General features: G+C 43.1%; 1 protein-coding gene across 3 annotated transcripts in view; it reads right to left on the minus strand.

Moving 5' to 3' along the window:
* Positions 1-828: 828 nt before the first annotated feature.
* LOC309534067 overlaps positions 829-23,435 on the minus strand; it is a 75,377-nt gene continuing 52,770 nt past the window's right edge. For 2 of the 3 annotated variants that reach the window (XM_082225998.1, XM_082225996.1), the window contains 7 exons: positions 22,709-22,795; positions 19,454-19,606; positions 15,324-15,453; positions 15,162-15,194; positions 13,058-13,161; positions 10,199-10,282; positions 829-1,081 (listed from right to left, as the gene is read on the minus strand). In XM_082225998.1, coding sequence (XP_082082124.1) covers positions 977-1,081; positions 10,199-10,282; positions 13,058-13,161; positions 15,162-15,194; positions 15,324-15,453; positions 19,454-19,606; positions 22,709-22,795 — 696 coding nt within the window. In that variant the 3' untranslated portion in view covers positions 829-976. Of the gene's footprint in view, positions 1,082-2,412; positions 2,952-10,198; positions 10,283-13,057; positions 13,162-15,161; positions 15,195-15,323; positions 15,454-19,453; positions 19,607-22,708; positions 22,796-23,435 lie in introns of those variants that run through there. The other variant, XM_082225997.1, reaches the window with a different exon arrangement.

Below are 23,435 nucleotides of genomic sequence, written 5' to 3' on the forward strand. Positions count from 1 at the left end.
AACTAAGTTAGTTCTTGGTATGAGCTTTCGTGTGCATGCACACTTCTTCAGATACACTCCAGTGTTCTTCAGTGTGTATCTGAAGAAGTGTGCATGCACACGAAAGCTCATACCAAGAACTAACTTAGTTGGTCTTTAAGGTGCTACTGGAAGGAATTTTTTTTATTTTGACTATGGCAGACCAACACGACTACCTATCTGTAACTGTGTTCTTGTAGTCAGGGATAGGATGACCACAGATTGGAAGCCATGCACCCAATCTATGCATTAATCAACTGTGCTTTGAATGCAGTCAGAAAAAAAGGTATTCAATAGAGGGCCACTGAGGATGCTCCTCACCTGGGGCACTCTTTGGTCTAGGGCCAGCACTGAGGGCACCTGTACACGTGGATGCTGTTTTCTCTAGTTCAGGATACCTGAGGTCAGTAGAAAGCACTGCTCTGTTATCCACATACAATAAGGGCAAAGTGATAGATTTCTATAATTTATACCAAAGGTGGCCCATAAAAGGGCTTTATATTGCTTTCAAGTTGCAGGGCTACAGTGGAACATCACTGTTCTTCTGTGTGTGAAAAAACCTCTGTCAAGCTGATGCCTTCTGGATGTTTAAAAACCGCTCCAGAACATCTGAAGGGCAGCACATTGGAGAAAGTGGCGAATCATATATAGTCCATGGTCTTTCACAAAGTTAGGAAGTTCTTGGCTTACACCCAGAGACTGGTTCAGGCCTGAGTACAAATCAACTGTCCTGTTCTCCTTACTCTACCTAGCTGGAAGAACTATTGTCAATCCCATTTGGGTCTTCCTGGCAGCAGTGGTTTTTCAGCACAGGGTCTGCAAGGTCATTAAGAAAGTTACATTCAAGCAGAAATTCATTGATGTACAAATGACTAAAACAATAACCCCACAAATCATCCGATTTCTGCTGACACCCTCAAGGCAACACTGTTCAGTTTTGCCGAATCAGTGACTGCACTCATGGTATCATCTCGGCTGAGACTCTTCTGAAATCACTGATAAAAGTTGAAATCCAGGCAAAAAGCTCTTCTGAGTCTCGATCTTCTGCTTCCCCATATTTCACCTGCAAGATAATAATAACAATAAAGACTAGATGTTTACTGTTATTCACATATGAGCCATGTAAAGATTATTGTGGATTGAAGAGATCAGGCAAGAGTGACGAGCTGAAATATAGCCTGCTTCCTCTATGTGAGTGTAGGGTTTGTCACAATGAAGGCCCAGGAAGCAAAACGGCACTTAAACTGTGTTGGAACGTTCTGTTACAAAAAGCCAAACCCAAATGGTTTACAAGCAGAATTTATTGCTGGAAGCATTTTGAATACAAATGGTATAAGGATGGCAACTGATGGCAGGAAGGTCAAGATAAGCAGATCCACCACATTGCAGAAATGCTATTCCATCCTCTATGTTCTCTCCTGCATTTCCCACATGTATCTTAAAGTGAGAATCAGGCCTCTTTGTGATCAAAATATACAGGACCCAGCCACACTTAAACAAGGACAATTGCCTCTACATTTCTAAGATGTCATGTACTGATTCCTTATTGATATGTATTGTTGCATGCCATACCAATCTCCAAGCAAGTGTGATATTCCAGGGGTCCCAGGCACTCACCCAGGATTCGTATTTCCTTTTGGAAATGAGGCACAGTGGTGACTGTGGTGTCTATATGATATATGGTTTACTTACACATATATACAACCTGAGCCTATGCGGTGAAATTTTTCATAGCAGAACAGTAAGGGCCAGAGGCAGCAGCTTGTGAGGATGACTGTGGAAGGATGTGTGCATGATGTCACAAAGTTGTGCATGTGGAAACCAGAGGCCTTTCTCCTGGGCATGGTCGGCCAATTGGTGTTAAAGAAGGATAGAACTTTTTTTATGTATGCTACAACAGCAGCAAGATTACTGATCGCAAAGTATTGGAAGACACAAGACCTACCCACTTTGGAAGAATGGCAGATGAAGCTGATTGACTGTATGGGATTGGCAGAAATGACTGGCAGAATCTGTGACCAGGGAGAAGAGTCGGCAGAAGAAGACTGGAGAAAATTTAAGGTCTATTTACAAAAATATTGCAAAATTAAGGAATGCTGAATGATGTTGGATTGGAATTAAGTGGTTTCAAGCTGTAACTATGATAAAATGGTTTTCTTTTTCTTTAAGTAAGAATTTGAAGTTATAATAATTTAAGATGTTGAGATAAGGAATTGCTGTATAAACAACTTAATCTGGGGATACAAGAAGGGGAGGTACGAGGAGGTCGGGGAAATAAGCTATAAGAAAATAGGCTGTGAAATTTATGTGTCTTTTCATATTGTTATGTTTGTTTTTTGTTTTTTGTTTGTATAAAATTGGAAACTTTAATAAATATCTTATAAAAAAAAAGTTGTGCATGTGAGCGTCGCACCTCCTTCCAAAGCTGCACAGGAGCTTCTGAGGCTTTGGGAACAAGGCGCCAGGGAAACATTTAGGGGACTGGCCTAGTCCTCCTGGTTCACTAATCTCACACCACTGTATAGGTCATTTTGGTGACTGTTTCACAATGATGGATTTCCCTTCTCCTGAGAGGCACCCTAATTTGAGCCCAGGCATCAATTGAAAGAATACTAGATTTTAAAAATTATTTCCACCACTATTTGGGATTAAGTGTTAAATAGAGTAATGGGCAGTTAGCTTGTTTCACTTGCACAACAAAAATTAAAAGCAAGGATTTACTCTTGAATTACACCCGTAATATATAATCTTTGAGAAATTCTAAATCACATCAAATTCCTTTTCGATTATTATTCCAGTAATTCAGAAAGTAGATACTATTAATTGAATACATAAGCACACCTGTATCCTCAGTGCATTCCCTAATTAAAATTAGGATAGTTAACTTGTCAACTTCATCTGTTTCTCACAGTTTGTTCAACCAATCCACTGCCCTAAGTGAGAAAATCACATTAACATTTTTAAGCTATTTGGAGAAAGAACAATTTGGCCAGAGTTAACAAGTTAGCCATTAAATCCATACTTGGAATTTGCCCAGTTCCTGGATGCAGTATAAGGAAAAGCTATCTCTGTCATTGGTTATATCTACAACATTCTATATGTCTTAACCTGCAATTTCTGCCCCAAGCATTTAGGATAAGAAAAGGGAGATGGAAAGAAATATTGCCATCTTTTTTCTGGTGGAGGCTCTGTGCTTTTCACAATTGCATTATATGGGTGGGATGATGAGGATTGAGGTACAGCTCTTAGGGGTCCAGAACAGCCTTTCTCAACCTACTGCCCTCCAGATGTTTTGAACTACAATTCCCATACGCTCCGGTCGGCATTACCATCCAAACCAGCTGAAGGGTGTCCAGAGTCTATCTCAAGAGAAAATGGTAGAACTTATGGTCAGCTCAAAGGAGGGCAACAAATATTTATTCTTTTAGCCAATATATGTGCCATTTGTTCAAAGGATTTTTTCCTAAAAATGGTGACCACTAAAAGAAGTTACATAAAACAATACATAATTCCAAACATCCAAACTGTTCAATACAGTCAAATAAGTACTAATGCAAAAGATGATGAGGGACCTGCAGTCCAATTGCTATAAGGAAAGGTTGGATATATTTTGTCTGGAGAAAAAATGGTGGAGAGGCATTGCAAAAGCATTTTTCAGATATACAGGCTGTTGTGGCATGCCCATGTTAGAATCAGAGAAACTAGAAGGATCTGTCACTTTTGGTTCTCCCAGTTTCTTATTTTTCTGATCTTAAATTCAGTTCTCCACATTCTGCAGCCAAAAAAAAATCCTCATGAAAATCCATCAGTGTTTTAGTGCAAATTTCACCTAATAAACGCATCTTTATATGAAGTTTTCACTAATGTACACATTTTTTCCAAACAATTTGCCCTAATATAATGTATTTCTTTGTTATGCTTTCACCAATATATTTATTTATTGTATTGCCCTTAATATATGCATTTTTAAAACATTACTTGGCGAACTGCATAGCAAAATTCAGATGAGTGCAAATTTTGAAAGGTAGCTATGTTTCGGTTCACATATTTATTTATTTTTTGGAAAGTGACAATTTAATAGATTCTGCTTCAGATGAAATCAAATTTCTCCTTCATACCAAGTTGGAACCTCACTACTGATCCCTCATCAAATAATCATATAGCATTGCTTAAAAAGCAAACTCACACTATGGAATTTGTACTTCTAAGCAAAGTGAGGACTGTGAAGTTGCATTATGGCCCATCATCAATTGCACAGAATGGTTTCAGCAAAGTCTCCTTATCCTTTGTTCTGATGGTCAATTGATTATTCATTTGCTCTGTTTCTCTTTATTTTGGCGTATCAATAAAACGCATAATCTGACAACAGACTCTTACAGGGACCCAAAGCAAAGAGTCACAAATCATTCCAAATCTAATTCACTCACCAATCAACTAAACTTCCTCTATCAGTGACTAATCAATAGCTCTCACAATGAGCTCCTAATTGCACCTCTGGGGTGATGGAAGCCTGTAGATGATAACATAGCCAACGAAAGGCTTGCCAATAATTAAGCAGTAGTGAAGAAAAGATACTATTTCTACAGCTAACGACCAAACATCTAGAAGGTGTTGATCTCCAGCGGGGTAAATTGAAGGCAATCCTACGCGAATCAGATGTTAATCCCATCATATTGCCTTATGATGAAGCACGCACACATACCCCAAAATTGGGGAGTAAGAAGCGCAGCAACCAATAGATTTATCTACACTGTTGATAATGCAGTTGCTACCAATAGCTGTGGGATACTCTTAGGAGTATTGACAGGCTTGGGAACTCTGTTTGCTATAGATGTTCAGTGGGAAGAGTAGCACATCCAACTAATGCATGTGCTTGTTTGGCTGCTTGTTTTATAAGCAGTCCCTTATGAGCATCCTATCAATAATAATAATAATTAATAATTAATATTTTTATTATTTATGCCCCGCCCATCTGGCTGTATTTCCCCAGCTACTCAGAATAAAATGTTCAAATCCAAGAAGCAAAACAAACCAAAAAAAAATCTGAGCATTAAAAAATTGAAGGGAGGCGGAGAAAAATTGTGCAAGACAATTTAGTCAAACCCCATCCAGCTTTTGTTTAGAATGCTAGTTGCTTAAAATGTGATTTATTTATTTTTTTTAAAAAAGTAGTCATTAGTCACCAAAATGTCCACCAGGTAATTCTGTTCTGGGAAGGCTGTTCCATAACCAGAAGAGTACAACCTCAAAGGCTGTAACATAGTAGTCTGTAGTTGCACAGTTTAATTCAAAAGCTATAGTAATGATATGGCTTGAAGCTTCTGAGCAGCTGCGTGTCAGTGTTCTGCAACAGATTTTTAAGCACCCATTTGAAATGGGTGGAAAATCACAGCCTCCAGGTAGAATCCAACAAAGATTAGTCTTAACTCATACTGCAGACTTAGGCACACCTACTCAGAAGTAAACCTCAGTGAGACTCAATGGAAATACAATACACTAGTGACGCGAAGGGGTTGGATCAGCCTGACTGATACTTCCTGAACCAATAAACAAACTGAAACACACCTACCATTTGAAATTCACAGTTCTCCGAATTTTGTGAAGATGGTCTCCATTATTTGAGTGAAAACAATGTGATCATTTAGGAGTGCTGCTTGCAAATATGTGCATAGTAAGAAAAATGCACTTAAAAAGCAAATAATTTGTGTGTGGTGTGAGAGAGTTTTTAAAATAAACTGATGCAGAAATGAGAGGAGAATGAAACAGAGAGAAACTGAAATCAACAGATCCATCCAACTTTGCATTCTGTTCACTTTCATAGCATTGGCTTCCTATCAAGCATGCGCAGGATTGCAACCTTAAGGTATGGTTACCAGATTTTTTCAATGAATCCGGGGACCTTTGAAGCTGAGTAGCAACAGGGAGTCATTAGTGGGGATGGTGAGGCAAAAGACCCTGGGGCCAAGCACACATGCATATTGGATAAAGGTGAAAAGCCCTTCTTTCGCACCCTGTGAAGCATAAACACACAGAGTTTTTTTTAAAAAAACTGGGCAATGGCACGCCACCCACCCATGACTCCTGAGCCTACCCCCCTTTGTTTTGACAGATTGGGGGAGGCTTGGGAGCCATTGGCGGGCGGCCATTGCCCAGGAGGGGCGCAAGGCACATGGTTTCTCTACCAGGCAAGGTGCAAAGCCCCTCTTTCGCACCTCGTGAAACATAAATGTGCAGAGTTTTTTAAAAACTGGGCAACAGCTGCCCGCCTGTGACTCCTGAGCCTCCCCCGATCTGTCCAAACAAAGAGGGAAGGGGGCAGGAGATCAGGGGAGGCTCGGGAGTAGCAGGTGGGCAGCGCGCTGTAGCCTAGTTTTTAAAAACCTGCACATTTATGTTTCACAGGGTGTGAAAGAACTGCTTTGCACCTTGCCCGGTAGAAAAACTGCACACAAGACACACCATATGGGGACTTTCGGAGAGGAAAAATGGTGGGTGCCACAGCAGCTAGCAGCTCCTGAAGCCAGCCACAGCCAACTGCGCTACCAGGCTGGCTCCGGGCTGCTGAGGCTCCCGTTACCACATTTCCCAGTGACAGATTTGCAAATCTGGGGGCATTCCAGGGACAGAATTTGTCTGGGACTGATATGCAAATCCAGGGACTGTCCCCAGGAACCGGGGATGGCTGGTAACCCTACCTTAAGGTGCAGAGCAGAAAGAGCTAGCTGAGTCAAGCACAGTGGCGTAGCGTGGGTTGTCAGACCCGGGGCAAGGCAAGTAATTTGCGCCCCTTAACCCGTGGATTTGCGCCCCCTAACCCTAACCCCCAGATGTTGTGCCCGGTGCGGCCGGCCCCCCTGCACCCCCCATGCTACGCCACTGGTCAGGCAGAGACCCTGCACTAGCTCCCTGGCAGGTGGATTATTGATACTTACTATGAGGAGGATGGGTGAGGCATCAGGGAGCCTGGCATGGTGCAAATGCATGAGCTGAACCAATCCAACACTCCCACCAGCGCACTATGCTGATGTCCACACCATGGTCCCCTTTTCGTCTCAGTAAACAACAGTGACCCACCCTCTAGGAAGCTAGCAAAACTGATCCACTCCCTCTAGGAAGCCGCTTCTGGTGCAGAGCATATTCAATGTTATTTGCAGATGAGAATGTGTATGTAGAGAGGTGATTGCTTCTCAGTTTTACATAAAACATTACAGAAAGGGATGGTGAGGCCCCTCAAGCATTTGGGAGCATCATCTGAACAGGAGCAGAAGATTAAAGCAATGCTGGACCCAGAAAAATGCAATTAGTGAGGTTTTACTGAAAATAACCTTTTCATAAGAATATGTCAAGGTCTTTTTCAGTGTCTCTCTTGTCTTTTATTTTAAAAAGTGTAGCTACACAGTGGCATAGCAAATTAGGTTTGAGAGTTATCATTTGTGATCCAAGGCTGCATCCTCAGTACATGTGATGTGGGGAAAGGCATGGAGATACATGGAGTGCAGAAAAAGCTTTAGTGTAAGCAGTTGCCTTTCACATCATCAGAGAACCCACACAAGGGAGAAAACATTTAAATGCACGCAGTGTGGAAAGAGCTTCAGTGTAAGCAGTCAACTTACTTTACATCGAAGAACCCATGCAGCGGGAAAACCATATCAATGCACAGAGTTTCAGGAGAGCTTTCCTGGGAGCGGAAACCTTACCCAACATTAAAAACCACAGATGGGAGAATTCACCTAAACACAAGGAGTTGCTATGGTCCAAGAGGTGGCTTTGGGTCATAGTCCCAGGAGGTAACCACCTCTTGGGAAAACTCTTGCCCCAGTGGGCTCCCCAGAGCAAAACATTTTGAACCAGGATAGTCTTTTCTTGGCAGGACACCCAGGAAAGGAGGAGGAGTTTGCAGGTACTAGGGAGAGACTGGGGGAGGGGGTAATGAGATCCACCTGCTCTCCCAAATTTTATAACCTTTGTTCCCATACTGAGAATAGCAATCCCAACCAGATAAGTCTCTGAAGAACATGGAGCATAGCCTCTGATGGGGACCTTTTCCAGTCTGAAGGCCACCGGGCCTTATGGGAAGGTTTCCAGGGGCCACATGACAGTGGTGGGCAGAGCCAGAGGCAAAAGTGGGTGGGGCAACAAATGTGAATCTTACAGTAGGCTAGTTATTACAAATACTCTCACAGCCCTCTCTGTACTCCATCCAAAGAAGCAAGAAACATCACTGGAGCTCAAGGAGGTGTTCCAGCCAGGCAACACTCAAGGAGTCAACTAGAGAGGCCTGGAAAGCTATGTTTGATCTCCAAGCCCAAAGGATAAATGATGGTCTTTCCAATAGCCATGGTCTAAGTCATTTAGGGCTTTATACATAATCACCGACACCTTGAATTGTGCTTGGGAACTTTGGCTCACAGTCTAAGTAGTCAAGCACCATGGAGGTTATCAAGGGCCTGGTGAAATCTAGCCATCTCAGGCTGGCTCAGATGTCTACAGCAGAAAGTAAGAGCCATGAACATCCATGATGGGTGTGATCTGAGGCGGGGCTCACCGGATCCTAGCCTTGGAACCTCTTCCCAACAACATCAGAGTTCATCCTTGAGCTGCATGGAGCGGTAATAAAGAAGAGAGCATATGCAGAGCACCTTTTCTTCTTTACGGAATAACTAGCATCCACCCTGCAAGCTCGTCATCCATACTTCCTCCATTGACAAACAGAGCAGAAAGAAGAAGAGGAGGAGGAGGAGGAGTTTGGATTTGATATCCCGCTTTATCACTCCCCTTCAGGAGTCTCAAAGAAGCTAACATTCTCCTTTCCCTTCCTCCCCCACAACAAACACTCTGTGAGGTGAGTGAGGCTGAGAGACTTCAAAGAAGTGTGACTAGCCCAAGGTCACCCAGCAACTGCATGTGGAGGAGCGGGGAAGCGAACCCGGTTCACCAGATTACGAGTCTACCACTCTTAACCACTACACCACACTGGCTTTGCAGCTTTGCTGCAGCAGCTCTCACATTGCTAAAGGCAACATCCAAAGTGGCCTAACCCCAGCAGTCATTGCCACTGTGAGAACATGAACTTGAAACATAAAGTAGGTACAGCATGTTCAGTCAAGATGTGCAGAGAGAGTGCAATGCATTGAGATTTACCGCAGCTGGAAAATTATGGAGAATTGTTTTGCATCCTTCTTCTTGCATACTACCTTGCATTAGCCATGCATTCATCATATTTTTTTTAATTGGATTCATCACCCGTGAAAGGAAATTCAAAGATAATAAGTGTTGATGCAAAGAGTCACTTCATTCAGGAAATGCATTAGGAATCTCCATACAATAAAGGTTTTTGTCTGTGTCACTTAGTGTTATTTGCTAGAAGTCCCTGTTACTTTAATTAAGTATTATCTATTTGTTTATTTATTTATTTATTTTGAAAAAGCACTGAGACACGTTAAGATAAACTGTGCAAGTTGATTAAATGAACAGCAGCAATCTGATTTAAAACATAGATGGTGCATTCCTAAGCATAGTTAGTGGAACAGAAGAAATGCCTCCTATATGCAATGAGATTTACTCCCATGTAATACATGTATGTTGGGACGCGGGTGGCACTGTGGGTAAAACCTCAGCGCCTAGGACTTGCCGATCGCATGGTCGGCGGTTCGAATCCCCGCGGCGGGGTGCGCTCCCGTCGTTTGGTCCCAGCACCTGCCAACCTAGCAGTTCGAAAGCACCCCCGGGTGCAAGTAGATAAATAGGGACCGCTTACCAGCGGGAAGGTAAACGGCGTTCCGTGTGCTGTGCTGGCTCGCCAGATGCAGCTTTGTCACGCTGGCCACGTGACCCGGAAGTGTCTGCGGACAGCGCTGGCCCCCGGCCTATAGAGTGAGATGAGCGCACAAACCCCAGAGTCTGTCAAGACTGGCCCGTTCGGGCAGGGGTACCTTTACCTTTACCTTTTAATACATGTATGCAGGACTGCTGCCTTCAATAATTACCTAATCCAATGCACATTTACTCAAAAGTGCACTGTGCTCAAGAGCTCGCTCCCTAGAATGGGTGTTTGAGAATGCAGCCTAAACACTACACTAAGAATCATATTTGTCAAAGGTGATATTTCTCTGCATTTCTAGAGGTCACTGTTGATGAGAAAACAGCTTATTTGACACTTATATTTTAAAATAAAACGTACCAGTATGTTGTGATAGGCCTTTTTCATTTCTTGACAGCTTCTAAATAACTGAGAAAGGTTGCCTTCATATGCCTGAATCAAATCCTGAAACATAAAGCACAATCTGGAATGAGTGTCACATTAAAGTCTAATGCGACCTCAAAGCCACTTGCAAACATCAGTAAAAAAAAAGATCACAAACACTGGGTTGGAGGGAGTCAAACTTGAATGTTCAGAATTCGCACACACATGCACCACACTCAGACACACACACACACACACGGGCATCCTCCACTCCTTTAACTTCTCCATCATAGTGGTGGGGTGAGAGGAAGGCTTAAGCAAGGAGTAGAGAACCTCAGGCCATCCTGCAGACCTTCCCTGTCAGGATTCTTCTCAGGCCATGCCCTTCTCCAATCCACACCCCTCACCAGGTGTGCTCTGCAGCCTCCTTCAAAGCTTTTGCCTGGCTTGAAGGTGCCCATGAGCTGGGAGAATACTTCTTGCTCGCCTGAATGGAGAAATGTGAGTGTGGCCTCCGTGTGGAAGGAATGTAAGGTAAAGGGACCCCTGACCATTAGGTCCAGTCGAGACCGACTCTGGGGTTGCGGCGCTCATCTTGCTTTATTGGCCGAGGGAGCTGGCGTACAGCTTCCAGGTCATGTGGCCAGCATGACTAAGCCGCTTCTGGCCAACCAGAGCAGCGCACGGAAATGCCATTTACCTTCCCTCCGGAGTGGTACCTATTTATCTACTTGCACTTTGACGTGCTTTCGAACTGCTAGGTTGGCAGGAGCAGGAACCGAGCAATGGGAGCTCAGCCCGTTGCGGAGATTCGAACCACCGACCTTCTGATTGGCAAGTCCTAGGCTCTGTGGACAGCGCCGCCTGCATCCCTGGAAGGAATGTAGCCTACCATAAAAGATGCAGCTTTCCATTTTTGCCACTGGCCCCAGCTCCTGGAAGGTTGCCCACAAGGGAATGTAGGCTTCACCCTGTAAAGGGTCCCCCACTCAGGTTTAAACAAACTATCCATCACACAGCACCAAGTTGAGAGCAGAAGTTCAAATATCTCCTCTCATACCAGCACTAGGAAAGGGCACAAGCCCACCATGTTATCTGCTAACAACCCTAACCAGAGGTCCAGCTCCGAGGGCCGTCTGGCTGTTCCCTAACTGTGAAAAGTGAAGTTACAGGGAACCAGGCAGAGGGCCTTCTCGGTAGTGACACCTACTCTGTGGAATGCTCTCTCGTCAGATGTCAAGGAAATAAACAACTATCTGACTTTTAGAAGACATCTGAAGGCAGCCCTCTTTAGGGATGTTTTTAATGTTTGATATTTTATCATGTTTTTAACATTCTGTTGAGAGTCACCCAGAGTGGCTGGGGAAAGCCAGCCAGATGGGTAGGGTATAAATATCATCATCATCATCATCATCATCATCATCATCATCATCATCACAACCACATCTGCTTGGAAGTAAGTTCTATTCTATTCAATGAGCCTTGCTCCCAGGTAAGTGGTACTAGGATTGCAGCCATAGTATTTTAATTTTTTAAAAAACCTTGTTATGCTGTGTATCTTTCTTCTCTGTATTCATTTGATGATGATGATGATGATGATGATGATATCTATTTTAGCAAATTGACACATGCTAGCCTGCTGCTTATCTCACCATGGTATAAGTATAAACTGGGCTGTAAATAGATAATAAATTCAATTCCAGTAATAACCCTCTGAAACGCTATTCCTCAAGGTCAGAGAACCCTCTGGTGTGGCATTCAAAAAAATGCATATGGCTACAGCTAGAGGAGAAATTGGCAATACACAATCACATAGAGATGAGTCTGTGGCATACGCAGAGGATTATTGATCAAGACTGACAATTGGCTTGGCTATACCAAATTACATGACAGGTCATCTTCAGATCCTGGACAAAGAAGGAAAATGCTCCACTGCAGTGATGTCTTTGATGGTGGGCTTAGAGGAACATAAACTTTAAGCAATAGCAGTAACATGTTCTCCTGGAGCAGTAGGGTAATTGACAGCATCTCCTTGCTCTGGCAAGTGATGGTGAGGCTTTCAAGCTTTCTTCTTATGTGTGACAACTTGAAGCTAGTCATAGGATGAGGAAAATAGCCAAACGGAGATTGGATACTTATTTCCTTCTCTTTAACGTCGTTTCTACGTCATGCTAGGAGTTGCAGCCATGCAACTTTCTAGAACAGGAATCTACAACATGTAACATGAATGGCGTCAAACTGACATGGATCATGACCAGTCAGATGGCCCCTCTGTGCAGAAAGTCCCAGGGTAGGGACAAAATCCAAGAGGTTTGCTGAGTGCATGGTGGGCCGCCAAATATCACTAGTGGACATCCCAGAGTCTGTGGTCTAGATCTTGCTTGTTTTTTCCCATATTTTTGGTGACTTGAAGACAAGTTTCTGTGAACGAGGAGTGGGAAATCCTTTTCATTCCCCCATGGGGAATTTTCTGGGGGACACAGACCATGGAGGATGCAAAGCCAGAGGCAAAAATGGGCAGCTCTGTGGATGTGACCCATACCTACATACAGCAGGACACATTTCAGCCATGCAAATCTGTCCATGCCTCTTTATCCTCCATCTAAGCAAGCAAAATGCATTATCTCAGTTCAGTTATTCATTCATTCCAGAAAGCAAATGTACTGTGAGAGGTGTGGCTTGGAAAGAGGGTGGGTAATCCAGGAAGAGTCGCAAGGGGCTGTAGGGCCACATTCAAAATTTCCCCATTCTTGTCATAAACCCTTATTTCCCTGCATCCAAAAAACCCCTTCACATCTGATCTCTGAAATTCTGCATGGTATATACCCATTTAAACATACTCCTGACCACAGTTACCTTCAGCTCTTTGTAGAACTGTGTCTCCACAGCTCCTGCCTTGATAACCTTGGGTTTCATTAGTCTTCTGCACTCAGCAATGCTGTCTAATTCTTTCCGTAAAACTAATCACAAAACAGAGAGGAAGAAAATGAGGCATTTTGCCTATCACACTGTTCTGACTTTATTCATTCTATTTGTTTCAGGAGCTGATACTTCTCAGGCACTCACCAATCAATCAATCAATCAATCAATCAGAGAAGAATGATAGCTTAATGTGAACCTTTAAGCACGTCCTTTGAGCATGTGGTGCTTCTTCCTGCAATATCCTGTTCAACACTTGAAGACAGTAGGCATCAATATGGGAAAAGGAATGTCCATAGTGGGCTTCTCATAACATGCATAGCATACCTTCTGTACAACACAATAAAGTAGGCTACTGGCTTTCCCCCAAATCATTGCTTTTTCTTCTTGATCTTTTCCACCCCACCCCAGTTTGAAGTTCTCTGACAGTTTTATGCCTTTGGTTACTTGCAAGCATCTGATCAATATCTCACTGCAATCAGTCAACTGGAGTCTTCCCATCAAACCTTATGGTTTTTCAATTTGGTTTGAAATTCTCTTTCATAGCTCTCCCAACTTCTATCTTGCATTTGGCCAGCAAATTTGGTCCCTTTTCAACTGGGATTGGATATAAGCACTGGGACCAAATACATATTCAAAAATATGAAACGCAGAAATCCTTGCACTTCCAAAAATACTTTTTGAAAAGTCAAAGTCAAAAGAAGCTGGAATTAAAAAGGAATTAGTAAGGAAAATTTGGATATGGATAGGGATCATTAAACTAACATTCAGAGACCTCCAAACAAGGCAGCTGGAATGTGTGAATGGAATCCAATAATACAGATTATTATAAAGGAATTTGATATATTGCTGGTACAATAATTGATTATATGTTAGTATACGTTATAGGAAGTTTATAGTTAAGATATAAGTACTGTAATTGTATATTTGATTCTCGGCATATGACAGGATGCATTTTTGGAAATGGTAAATTATTTTGTTGGTTGGTTAATTAACTACTCTTTCTTGCATGCAATTCATTTTGTAAGATACGCACACATGCCTCTTTGAATTCTTTCTGACTGTTCCATCTTCAAAGGTTTTTGGGCTCTGAAACCTAAAGTTGCCAGATCTTTCTGAGAGTGTAATTTTGAGGACAATCATAAAGTTACATAGGAAGGTGCCTTATGCCAGCCGGTAAGACAGTTTCTCCATCTGGAGAAGTACGATCTACTCTGATGGGCAAAGTATTTCGGCAGCAGTACCCTGGAGATTTGAAGCTGGGATATTATGCACGCAAAGCAGGGGCTCTATTACTGAGCAATGGAAAATAAAGACCATGCTTCCTTCAACCTGCACAGTAGGCCTCCTGCAGGGATTGGCACTACTTGGGTGCCTTCTTCAGAATGAGACCAGAGAGATTTTCTGTAAGGACATAAGAAGAGCCCTCTGTTGGAGGCACCATCTGGTCCAGAATCCTGTTTTCAACAGCAGCCAACAAGATGTCTCAGGAACTTTCCTTGCATCCTTGGCCAACGCTAGCATCTCTTCCTTACATGCCTAGCAGAGAGCACTGGAGCCAGGATGGGGACACGTTACCTGTTAGTCCCGGGGACAGGAGAGATCTGGGACGATTTGCTGCATATTTCCATTATCTCAATGCCTAACTCAAAGTTTTGATTTAAATTACTTCCCGGGTCTTTGTTTCTCAACCACACTAAGTTTCTTCTGCCTCCCATACCTCTTCTAAAGGTCAATGGAGCACTGGTTTAAGGCAAAATGAAATTGACTTCTCTATGCACAATTTGGAAACTTCATGGCCATTACTTAGATATTTCTTCTCAAATTCCCTTGCAGAGACATGACAGGTTAAAATATTGCCATGGCAACCACCACCCCTCAGTAGTTTGAATGTGTTTTTTATTATTATTAAAGAATCAAACAAACCCTGAAAGCTCTTCTCTTTGAGACCTACAAGCTCAACACGATGGAACCCAGTTCCAGGTGACTTCCCAATGTGAGAAAAACGCTTTCGGTGAATTCTGAAACCATATTTACATACCTTCAACTTCAGCACTGAGACCTTTGATGGAAGCTGTGGCGAAGCAGAAAAGAAGTCAGATGGTGAACCCAGATAAGTATCACACATATCTAATATGGAAATGGGTGTTTTGAGAAAAAACAATATTTGCAAGAAAGGAGGGAAGGGAAACAATCCTCTTACCAGCAGAAACAGCTTTAAATTCTGTCAACTCCTGAGAAAATGTAGCCAAATCAGGCTCGTGTAAGAATATCTGTTCCACAAGGGCATGGAGCAAGGTGAAATTCCTCTCCTTCCCTCGTAGCAATGATAACTACAAACAGAAGACAGCAATGTAATTGACAGGCTTGCCTAGATTTGGGGTGTATTATTTTCAAAAATGGAGGCAGCGGGGAAATGTTATAGCTCCAAGGAAAATTTAATAAGAGCAGAAAAGTGGGGTTAAGATTTCTTTAAGCTTCTATCCAACCTAACAGGATTCAGAGGTCTTTCTGCAAAGGGCCTGTACTACCTTTCTCACTGCATCCTCATGAAGGATGTTGTGAATTCAATGGTACCTCAGGTTACAAACACATTAGGTAGTATCTCAGGTTAAGAACTTTGCCCCAGGATGAGAACAGAAATCGCGCGGCGGCAGCAGGAGGTCCCATTAGCTAAAGTGGTACCTCAGGTTAAGAATGGTTTCAGGTTAAGAATGGACCTCTGGAACGAATTAAGTTCGTAACCAGAGGTACCACTGTAGGATTTGCCAGAAGGAGGTGTACAAGGCCCCATCCTACCACCTTAGGGACTCCAATCTGGATTTGTGTGTAGGGTTTACTTCTTAGCCTTTTCTTCTCCTGAAGATGTTCCACAAGGCAGCAGAGGCTTAGGATCAGATTTTCATTCTCCTAGATGGGCTTCCTTCCCAGGTTGGCAAGCCCCACCTGTCCCTTACTTCCCTCTACAGCATGTGCAGAAACCACCGTCTAGGCCATTGGTCTTGTCCGCTCAGTCTGCCAGAGCCAAGGGATACAAGGGAAGTCCCTAACTCATAGATGGTTTGAGATCCAATGGCTACCCTTACCTGTTTTAATTGGCCAGTTGAAGCCATTCCCAGGGTATGACCACTGTTGCGTGCTGAGAGCTGAGTTCAGGATGGGGACCAAAGGTGGGTGAACTACCTCAGAAGGAGCATGAGGTGTCCCCCACCACTACCCAACACCTCTAATGTATAGCTCTGCTTTCCCTGGAAAGACATCAGTGAGGCCAAGAGAGGAGTCTTGTCTTCTGGGCAGCCCAGGACCTCCATACACCCTGCCCAGGCTTGTGTCCTGGGGAGGTCACTTTGGTGCTACTAATGCAGTGGTTTGACTTTACCGCTGGAGGTGCACTCCACTGTCTCTTGAGACAGTCAGGTGCCAACAATGCCACTTAGGAACTAAAGCTGAGAAATACTACCACAGCTAAGAACCAGCCTAGCTATTGCAATGTTCTTCAGAGACCCTTCAGTGTTTTCTCTTGCCTTCAGAAATGAGGTAGGTGGTGATCTCGGACAGGGCCTTCTCCATTGCGACACCCATGTCTGACATACCTTTCCCAGGGAAGCTTGCCATGAGCAGTATTCTATTAACTCAGCTCAAGACTTTCCACTTTCATAATGGGACTCCTCCCGTCTCCTCACCTGACTTGTGTCCTCCACAAACCCACTCCAGGAGGTTAGGAAAACTCTTAAAACAAAATTAGGGGGCACAGGAGGAGGGGTGAAAAGTACATTGTGAAATGCTTTCACTGACAGAAACAGAGATCTAGGCACCACATTGGATTCTATGCCTGGTGTTGACATTGAGTATTTTTGGTGCCAAATGAAGACCTTTTTATCTGACTTATAAATTTTGTTTTTGGGTTGTGCTTTAACATTGCCTCTGTTTTAAAGTTTATTTTACACTACTCTGCTATTTTGGGCTTTTTTAGGATGTTCTTATCACTTTTGAGCTGCTCTGAGAAACCTTTTAAAGGTTGAAGAAAGCCCTCTGCCAGGCTGCCACACACACCAAGCTTCTGAGGGCAGAGGAACTACCAAGGGGGTCCTCTCTGCTGAGTAAATATTACTCCTGGGAATAATTCTTCCGAAGGTTTTATATTTTAAATAGATACAATAACCTATGCATTTTTCACCTTTTGGTATTTGTCCCATTCATCCATTTTTGGGGTGGGTGGGTGGGTGGGGGTTTATGCACTAGAGAGACAGAAGCCCCGTCCAGAAATTATTCCTCCACACCAGTTGGCAACAGGGCACCCTCCCAAAATTGAATACCTTCAGCTCTCTGCACCTGACCTTTGGCCATGCTGGCTGAGGCTGATGAAAGCTGGAGAACAACAATATCTAGAGGGCATCAAGCTGACTACTGATGCTCCACGGGTTCTCTGATATCCCGCAGAAAACTTGAATGTATTAAGGTGTTGCCAGCAGGGATGGAGGTGTTGGGGGTGCTGCTCCCTCACATATGCTTTAAATACAGAGAGAGAAAATGTCTGAAGGGGGCTTGACTGGCAAAAATAGCTGTACACCCATGTACAAAAAGGAAAGCAGGTAATGTGGTCTTGGGAGTAACCCACTGGACGATTTTAACATTGAAAATGGGACATATATATTTCCTAGACAGTGACAAAAGGTTTCACACTCCAGTGTAAAACAGTAAGAATAGTTCATGTAAAACAATGCTTTAAGTCTCCATAGTGGGATCGAGAAAGATGTCGTCTGGCACAGTAAGCTTTTGTAGATATTTTTCATAATGATAAATGTGGTAGTTCAGCAGAAATATAAAAAAAGGCAAACATCCAAATTGGGGCTCTGAATTGTCGCTTGCATCATAAATCATTCACTCAATATACTGAAATCCCTGGGAAGTGCCATGGTGGGGGAAAATAACTTCCACTTCTATTTAGAGATGTGGCAGAATTTGATAATATGCTTAAAGGTTCAAGGCTGCCTAGAGAATATGCAGTCAGTAATAGGAGCAGCCAAACACAGAGTTTGAGGCAAAGGAAACTGCTCTTATTGCCAACATTTTCAAAGGCAAATCATCAGTCCTGCAAATGGATCACAGATAATACAACCAAAAAAGTCACTTTTACATGGGCATATCCTATTGCATCTTAATTCTGGCCAGAAACTGTTGTTCATTAATTTCTGTTTCGGACAAAATTTTGTTTTTTGCAGATGTCCACACATTTTTAATGATATTCCTGCAATGTGAAGACTACCAGATGGAAGCCACCATTCTGGGCAGCTTCCAATATACCGTATTTACTCAAATCTAATACAGTACTCACCTTTTTGAGCCAAATTACATTGTGAAAATTAGGGTGCACATTAGATTTGATGGTACATTTACATTCACCAGCAAATACTTTTTTTGGTTTCAAGGTTCTGAAAATTGAGGTGTGAATTAGATTCGATGGTGCATTACACTCGAGTAAATGTGGTATGTTAGGGACGTGGGTGGCGCTGTGGGTAAAAGCCTCAGTGCCTAGGGCCTGCCGATCGAAAGGTCGGCGGTTTGAATCCCCGCGACGGGGTGAGCTCCCGTTGTTCGGTCCCAGCGCCTGCCAACCTAGCAGTTCGAAAGCACTCCCGGGTACAAGTAGATAAATAGGGACCGCTTTATAGCGGGAAGGTAAACGGCGTTCCGTGTGTGGCTCTGGCTCGCCAGAGCAGCGGTGTCATGCTGGCCACGTGACCCGGAAGTGTCTCCGGACAGCGCTGGCTCCTGGCCTCTAGAATGAGATGAGCGCACAACCCTAGAGTCTGTCAAGACTGGCCTGTACGGGCAGGGGTACCTTTACCTTTACTAAATATGGTGTGTGTGTGTGTGTGTGTGTGTGTGTGTGTGCATTAAATATTAAAAAACTTCTCTATACAGGGCTGCCTTCAGATGTCTCCTAAAGGTTGTATAGTAACTTATCTCCTTGGCTCAGGGATCACATAACTCCATACCCTCCAACATTTCTCCAATGAAAATAGGAGCCGTCCTAAGGAAAAGCAGGATGTTCCAGGATCAAACCAGAAACTAAGGCAGCTTCTGTAGATTTGGGACTGTCCCTGGGAAATAGGGACACTTGGAGGGTTTGGAATTTGCCAGAGTAGTTTGCACTGAGTCTCAGCATTTCTTTGAGGGGTTTGGAGCATCTAGAAAACATTCATCTGATGGGAATGACATTGCTGTATTATTTATCTGCACTCAGGAGAAAAAGAGAGAGATTTAAACACTTTTTTAAAGGGAAATTGTACTCTCCTACAATCCAAGCCTTTCCCCAGCAAAACCACTTACTTTAGCCAGAGAAGACAGCTGAAAGCCTTTGGCCTTCTCTCTCCCAGCATTTTCATTTAAGTAGTTCCCAATGGCTAAGATATATTCCAGCACAGCAACAAATCTCGGGTTGTCCTGCAGCTGTTTGCATGCCCTGATCTTCTGGTTTATGAGCTGGAACACAAGGAGGCATCGTTTGATTAAATTGTCAAGGGTGACTAAATGGGGCTCTCTGCATTGTTTCTGGTCAGTCAGGAATTAATCTAGACCATGGGAATCTCAAGCCATAAAAGGGGCCTCTGTAGGGATCTTCCATGAAGACTTCATAGTCAAGATTGCTACATTCTCACGCACTGTAATGGCAGGGATCTTCGGCATTCGCTTGTGGGCACATTGTGCAACATGTCACTGATGCAATAATAGTGTATTAGCGGTAGATTTACACTGGACCACTTTATTAAGAAGAGTTTGGATTTGATATCCCGCTTTATCACTACCCGAAGGAGTCTCAAAGCGGCTAACGTTCTCCTTTCCCTTCCTCCCCCACAACAAACTCTCTGTGAGGTGAGTGGGGCTGAGAGACTTCAGAGTAGTGTGACTGGCCCAAGGTCACCCAGCAGCTGCATGTGGAGGAGCGGAGATGCGAACCCGGTTCCCCAGATTATGAGTCTACCACTCTTAATCACTACACCACACTGGCTCTCAATTATTAGTTGTTCCTGCAATGCTTCCCTAATATTAATACGTTTATTGCTATGTGGAGAGGCACTTTTGTGCTATAACAGGTGAGGAAACTGGTAGACCAAGATTGCCCCACAGGCCTCCCCATTTGTCCTGCAAGGCTGCTTTTCTGTTAGTCCTGTGGGCACCATGTTGTCTACACTTGACTTGGAAAGTAATTACATACAATAGCAGCTTCAGAAAGGGCAATTTGGAGCAGTAAAGGTGGTGAGAAGGGGTAGCTGGATGTGCTGCTTCTATGTTCCTAATCTTCCCTCCCCTTCCCTCCTCTGTAGGGTGACAGACACAGATTGAGGGATCTGTGAAGAAAAAGTCTGCTTTTTGGACCTCACAGGCAGAATAAGAGCCGTGAAAGGGCAACTCTGAGCAGAAAACCAACAGGCAAGGAAAAGGTTAATATGCCACCATTGCTGCCACTTTTCCACTTCATGTGTAACTTTTCCCTTTGCAAAGTTGCTTTTGCTTAGAAATAGCAGCCTTTGATGGCCTTTGACACATTATTGGCAGGTAATGTGCCAGTCATTTCATGCTTTGTGTTCTCAAAGAGATACACTGTTAGTTTCAAAAATCAGCAGGAAGAAATAGCAGCCTGAATATTCAATACAGGCAGTAGCTTGTCTTATCTGCCACTTATGTGCATAATCATATGTCCCCCTGCACCCAGACCACAGGTGTCTTCCTATGAAGGGTTTGTGCAAATCACGACTTCTGCAACTACACAGTAGGGCAAAAACAGGGTGCAAAAGGTTACTCTCTCTTACTCTCCCAGTGCACACTTGTCAATAATCCCAACACATTCTTATTTTGACCCCAGTGTGCTCTTTCAAAACTGATTTCCATAATGAAAAAAGGATGTGCAATTTTAACTTGTTCAGATCTTGTTGGGTTGGTTATTCTTTTTTCTTTATTTCTTTTGTCTCTCCCAATATGGGTGTATATTTTTCACCCTTCCTTATATTGAGCTCATTAATTAAAGAAGGATTGCCTCCCTAGAGCTGCTATTAGCTATAGAGGGAGAAACATGTGGACTTTAAAAATTAATTTTTCATATTTTCCCATCCACAAGTTATAGCAGCTCCAATTAAATAAGGGGTGTATGTAATCTGGACCAGGGCTATGGTGTGGGGAAAAGTGTGTCTCTCCTCATGCTGTGACCCCAATCAAAACCGGTGCCCCATACCTGCTTTTCCAAAAATAGAATGACTTTGGGAGCACCCAACAGAGAGCTTTTATTTTCAACCAGTATCTGGGAGCAATTGGCTCTAGTTCAGGTTCAAGGCTCCAGAGAGGTTTTAGCATTGATGCTTAGTTGCAATTGAGACAATGCAGGAGGTCCTTTGAACCAGCCTTTGGGGTTCAGGTTAAGTTCAGCTCCCTCCCTGCAGCCTCTTCAAACTGGATGATTGGCAGTCTTTTTGAGATGTGGACACCTTGAGCCCCAAACCAGATTTTCATTATTATGTAAAACAAAACAGTCAATGTTGGATGTATTGCTTGGGCACCTAGACTGTGTTTCCATAGGTAAACAAGAATGACAAATATCTCGAAAATTAAATTTCAAACAATATCTACAAGGTATCAGCTGTGTTGATTGGCATGGACTGTGTCATCGTTCATGAGGTATTACCTTCTGGAGGTGCTATTTCCGCTAATGAACTCTCAGGTTTTGACTTGCCCAAGGCTATTTTAGATACCCCAGCAGGTAGCGCATATTGTATTTCAAAATCTAGACGATCTCAAATTTACTTTCATGCTAGTTATGACTCTCTTGGCTATCAAATCCAGGAGCAACACATAGATCATCAAAACCTTTCCCCACATTTCTTTTGAATAATGCAGTGAAATGACAACTTATACATCAGGCTGCCCACATTATTACAATATGAATGTCAACGACATGACGGGTGAGTTGCTTTTTCCAAGGAAAATCTCTGCTCACACACATACGTAGATAGACACGCCGGCTTTTAAAATTGACATGGAGGGCATCTGGTGCTTTATAGTGCATCCCTAAGCATGTTGACTCAGGAGTAAGGATGGCGGGGGGGGCGGCGGCAGGAATTCAGTTTAGTTCACATTTAAAGGTGAACCTACCTAATTCTCACTTTCTGGAACAAAATGCAAACCAAAATACAGCCATCCCTCAAAATTTGTGCTTCTCCAAAGCTTGCAGTGCAGTTCTCCAGCCAAGTAACATATACAAAAGAACGTATTGAAATGTATAATTCTTCTGTTTATTTTATATTTGCCTGTTTATCTTTGGCTATAACATGCATTTGGTTCCCTTAATGATAACTTCGATTTAGCTTATCCAAACTGATGTGCTAATGTGGACTTACGACTGGGGGCGGGGGGACAAAAACACCAAGAGAAAGCAAGTTTGACAGATTCATCCCAGTCCCCTGAGTACAAAGGGACTTTATCCAATGTAAGTATGGATAGGATTACAGCAAGCTCAATGTTTAAATTTATTTAAGGCACACACACAAACAAATATAATATGCTTACCCACAGAAATCAAGGTATGATACTTACTGGCCCCAGTTCAGCCATGGATTCTGGTAGTTCACGAATGGAATGCAAGAGGTCAAGTTTCTTGCATAAATTAGGTATTTTACACATCTGCATAAAGGAAAGGAAACTCAGAAAAGATGCCTGTTGTCCTACATAAAAAAAATTTAAGCTGCCTTGTTAAATCTTGTTCTAGGGGTTTCCACAACCCTCTGAAGCAGATTTGAAGAGGGTTTGGAGTAGGTATGCATGGAGGAAGGAGATGAAGGGAAGGTCCACTGAACAAATATAAATCCTTGCTCCAACGGAATGTATTCATTTGATACCAGCTCATCAATTCCTGAGAAAATTGTGCTCAAAAATGATCAAAATGGAAAGGGAGAGGGAAATTGGTGGAATTCCCAAGCATGAGCTACAGGGTTGTTGTTGAATTTCTCTCACTTTCAAGGCACCCATTTACAAGGTAGTGAAGCAGCATTTGTGAGTGCCCTTTCATTCAGTCTTCAGTTTAATTCTCCAGTGGCCTGCACTCTGCAGCCTTCCTGAGTGTTTCCTGAAAACCCCTGAAGTCTGCTCAATGGCCAGCTTACTCAGAGTAAGATGACAGAGCTTTTCCCATACAGAGCCAAGAGACTACAAAGTGCTGCAGAAATGGAAATGAAAAATGCATATGCCCATTCTACCCACAGCCACCTTGCAACAATAACGAAAGCTCAATTCCACAGCCACAAAATGTTTTTAAAAATTCTAA

Source organism: Podarcis vaucheri (assembly GCF_965113315.1).
Source record: "Podarcis vaucheri genome assembly, chromosome: 6".
NCBI classification, from domain to species: Eukaryota; Metazoa; Chordata; class Lepidosauria; order Squamata; family Lacertidae; genus Podarcis; species Podarcis vaucheri.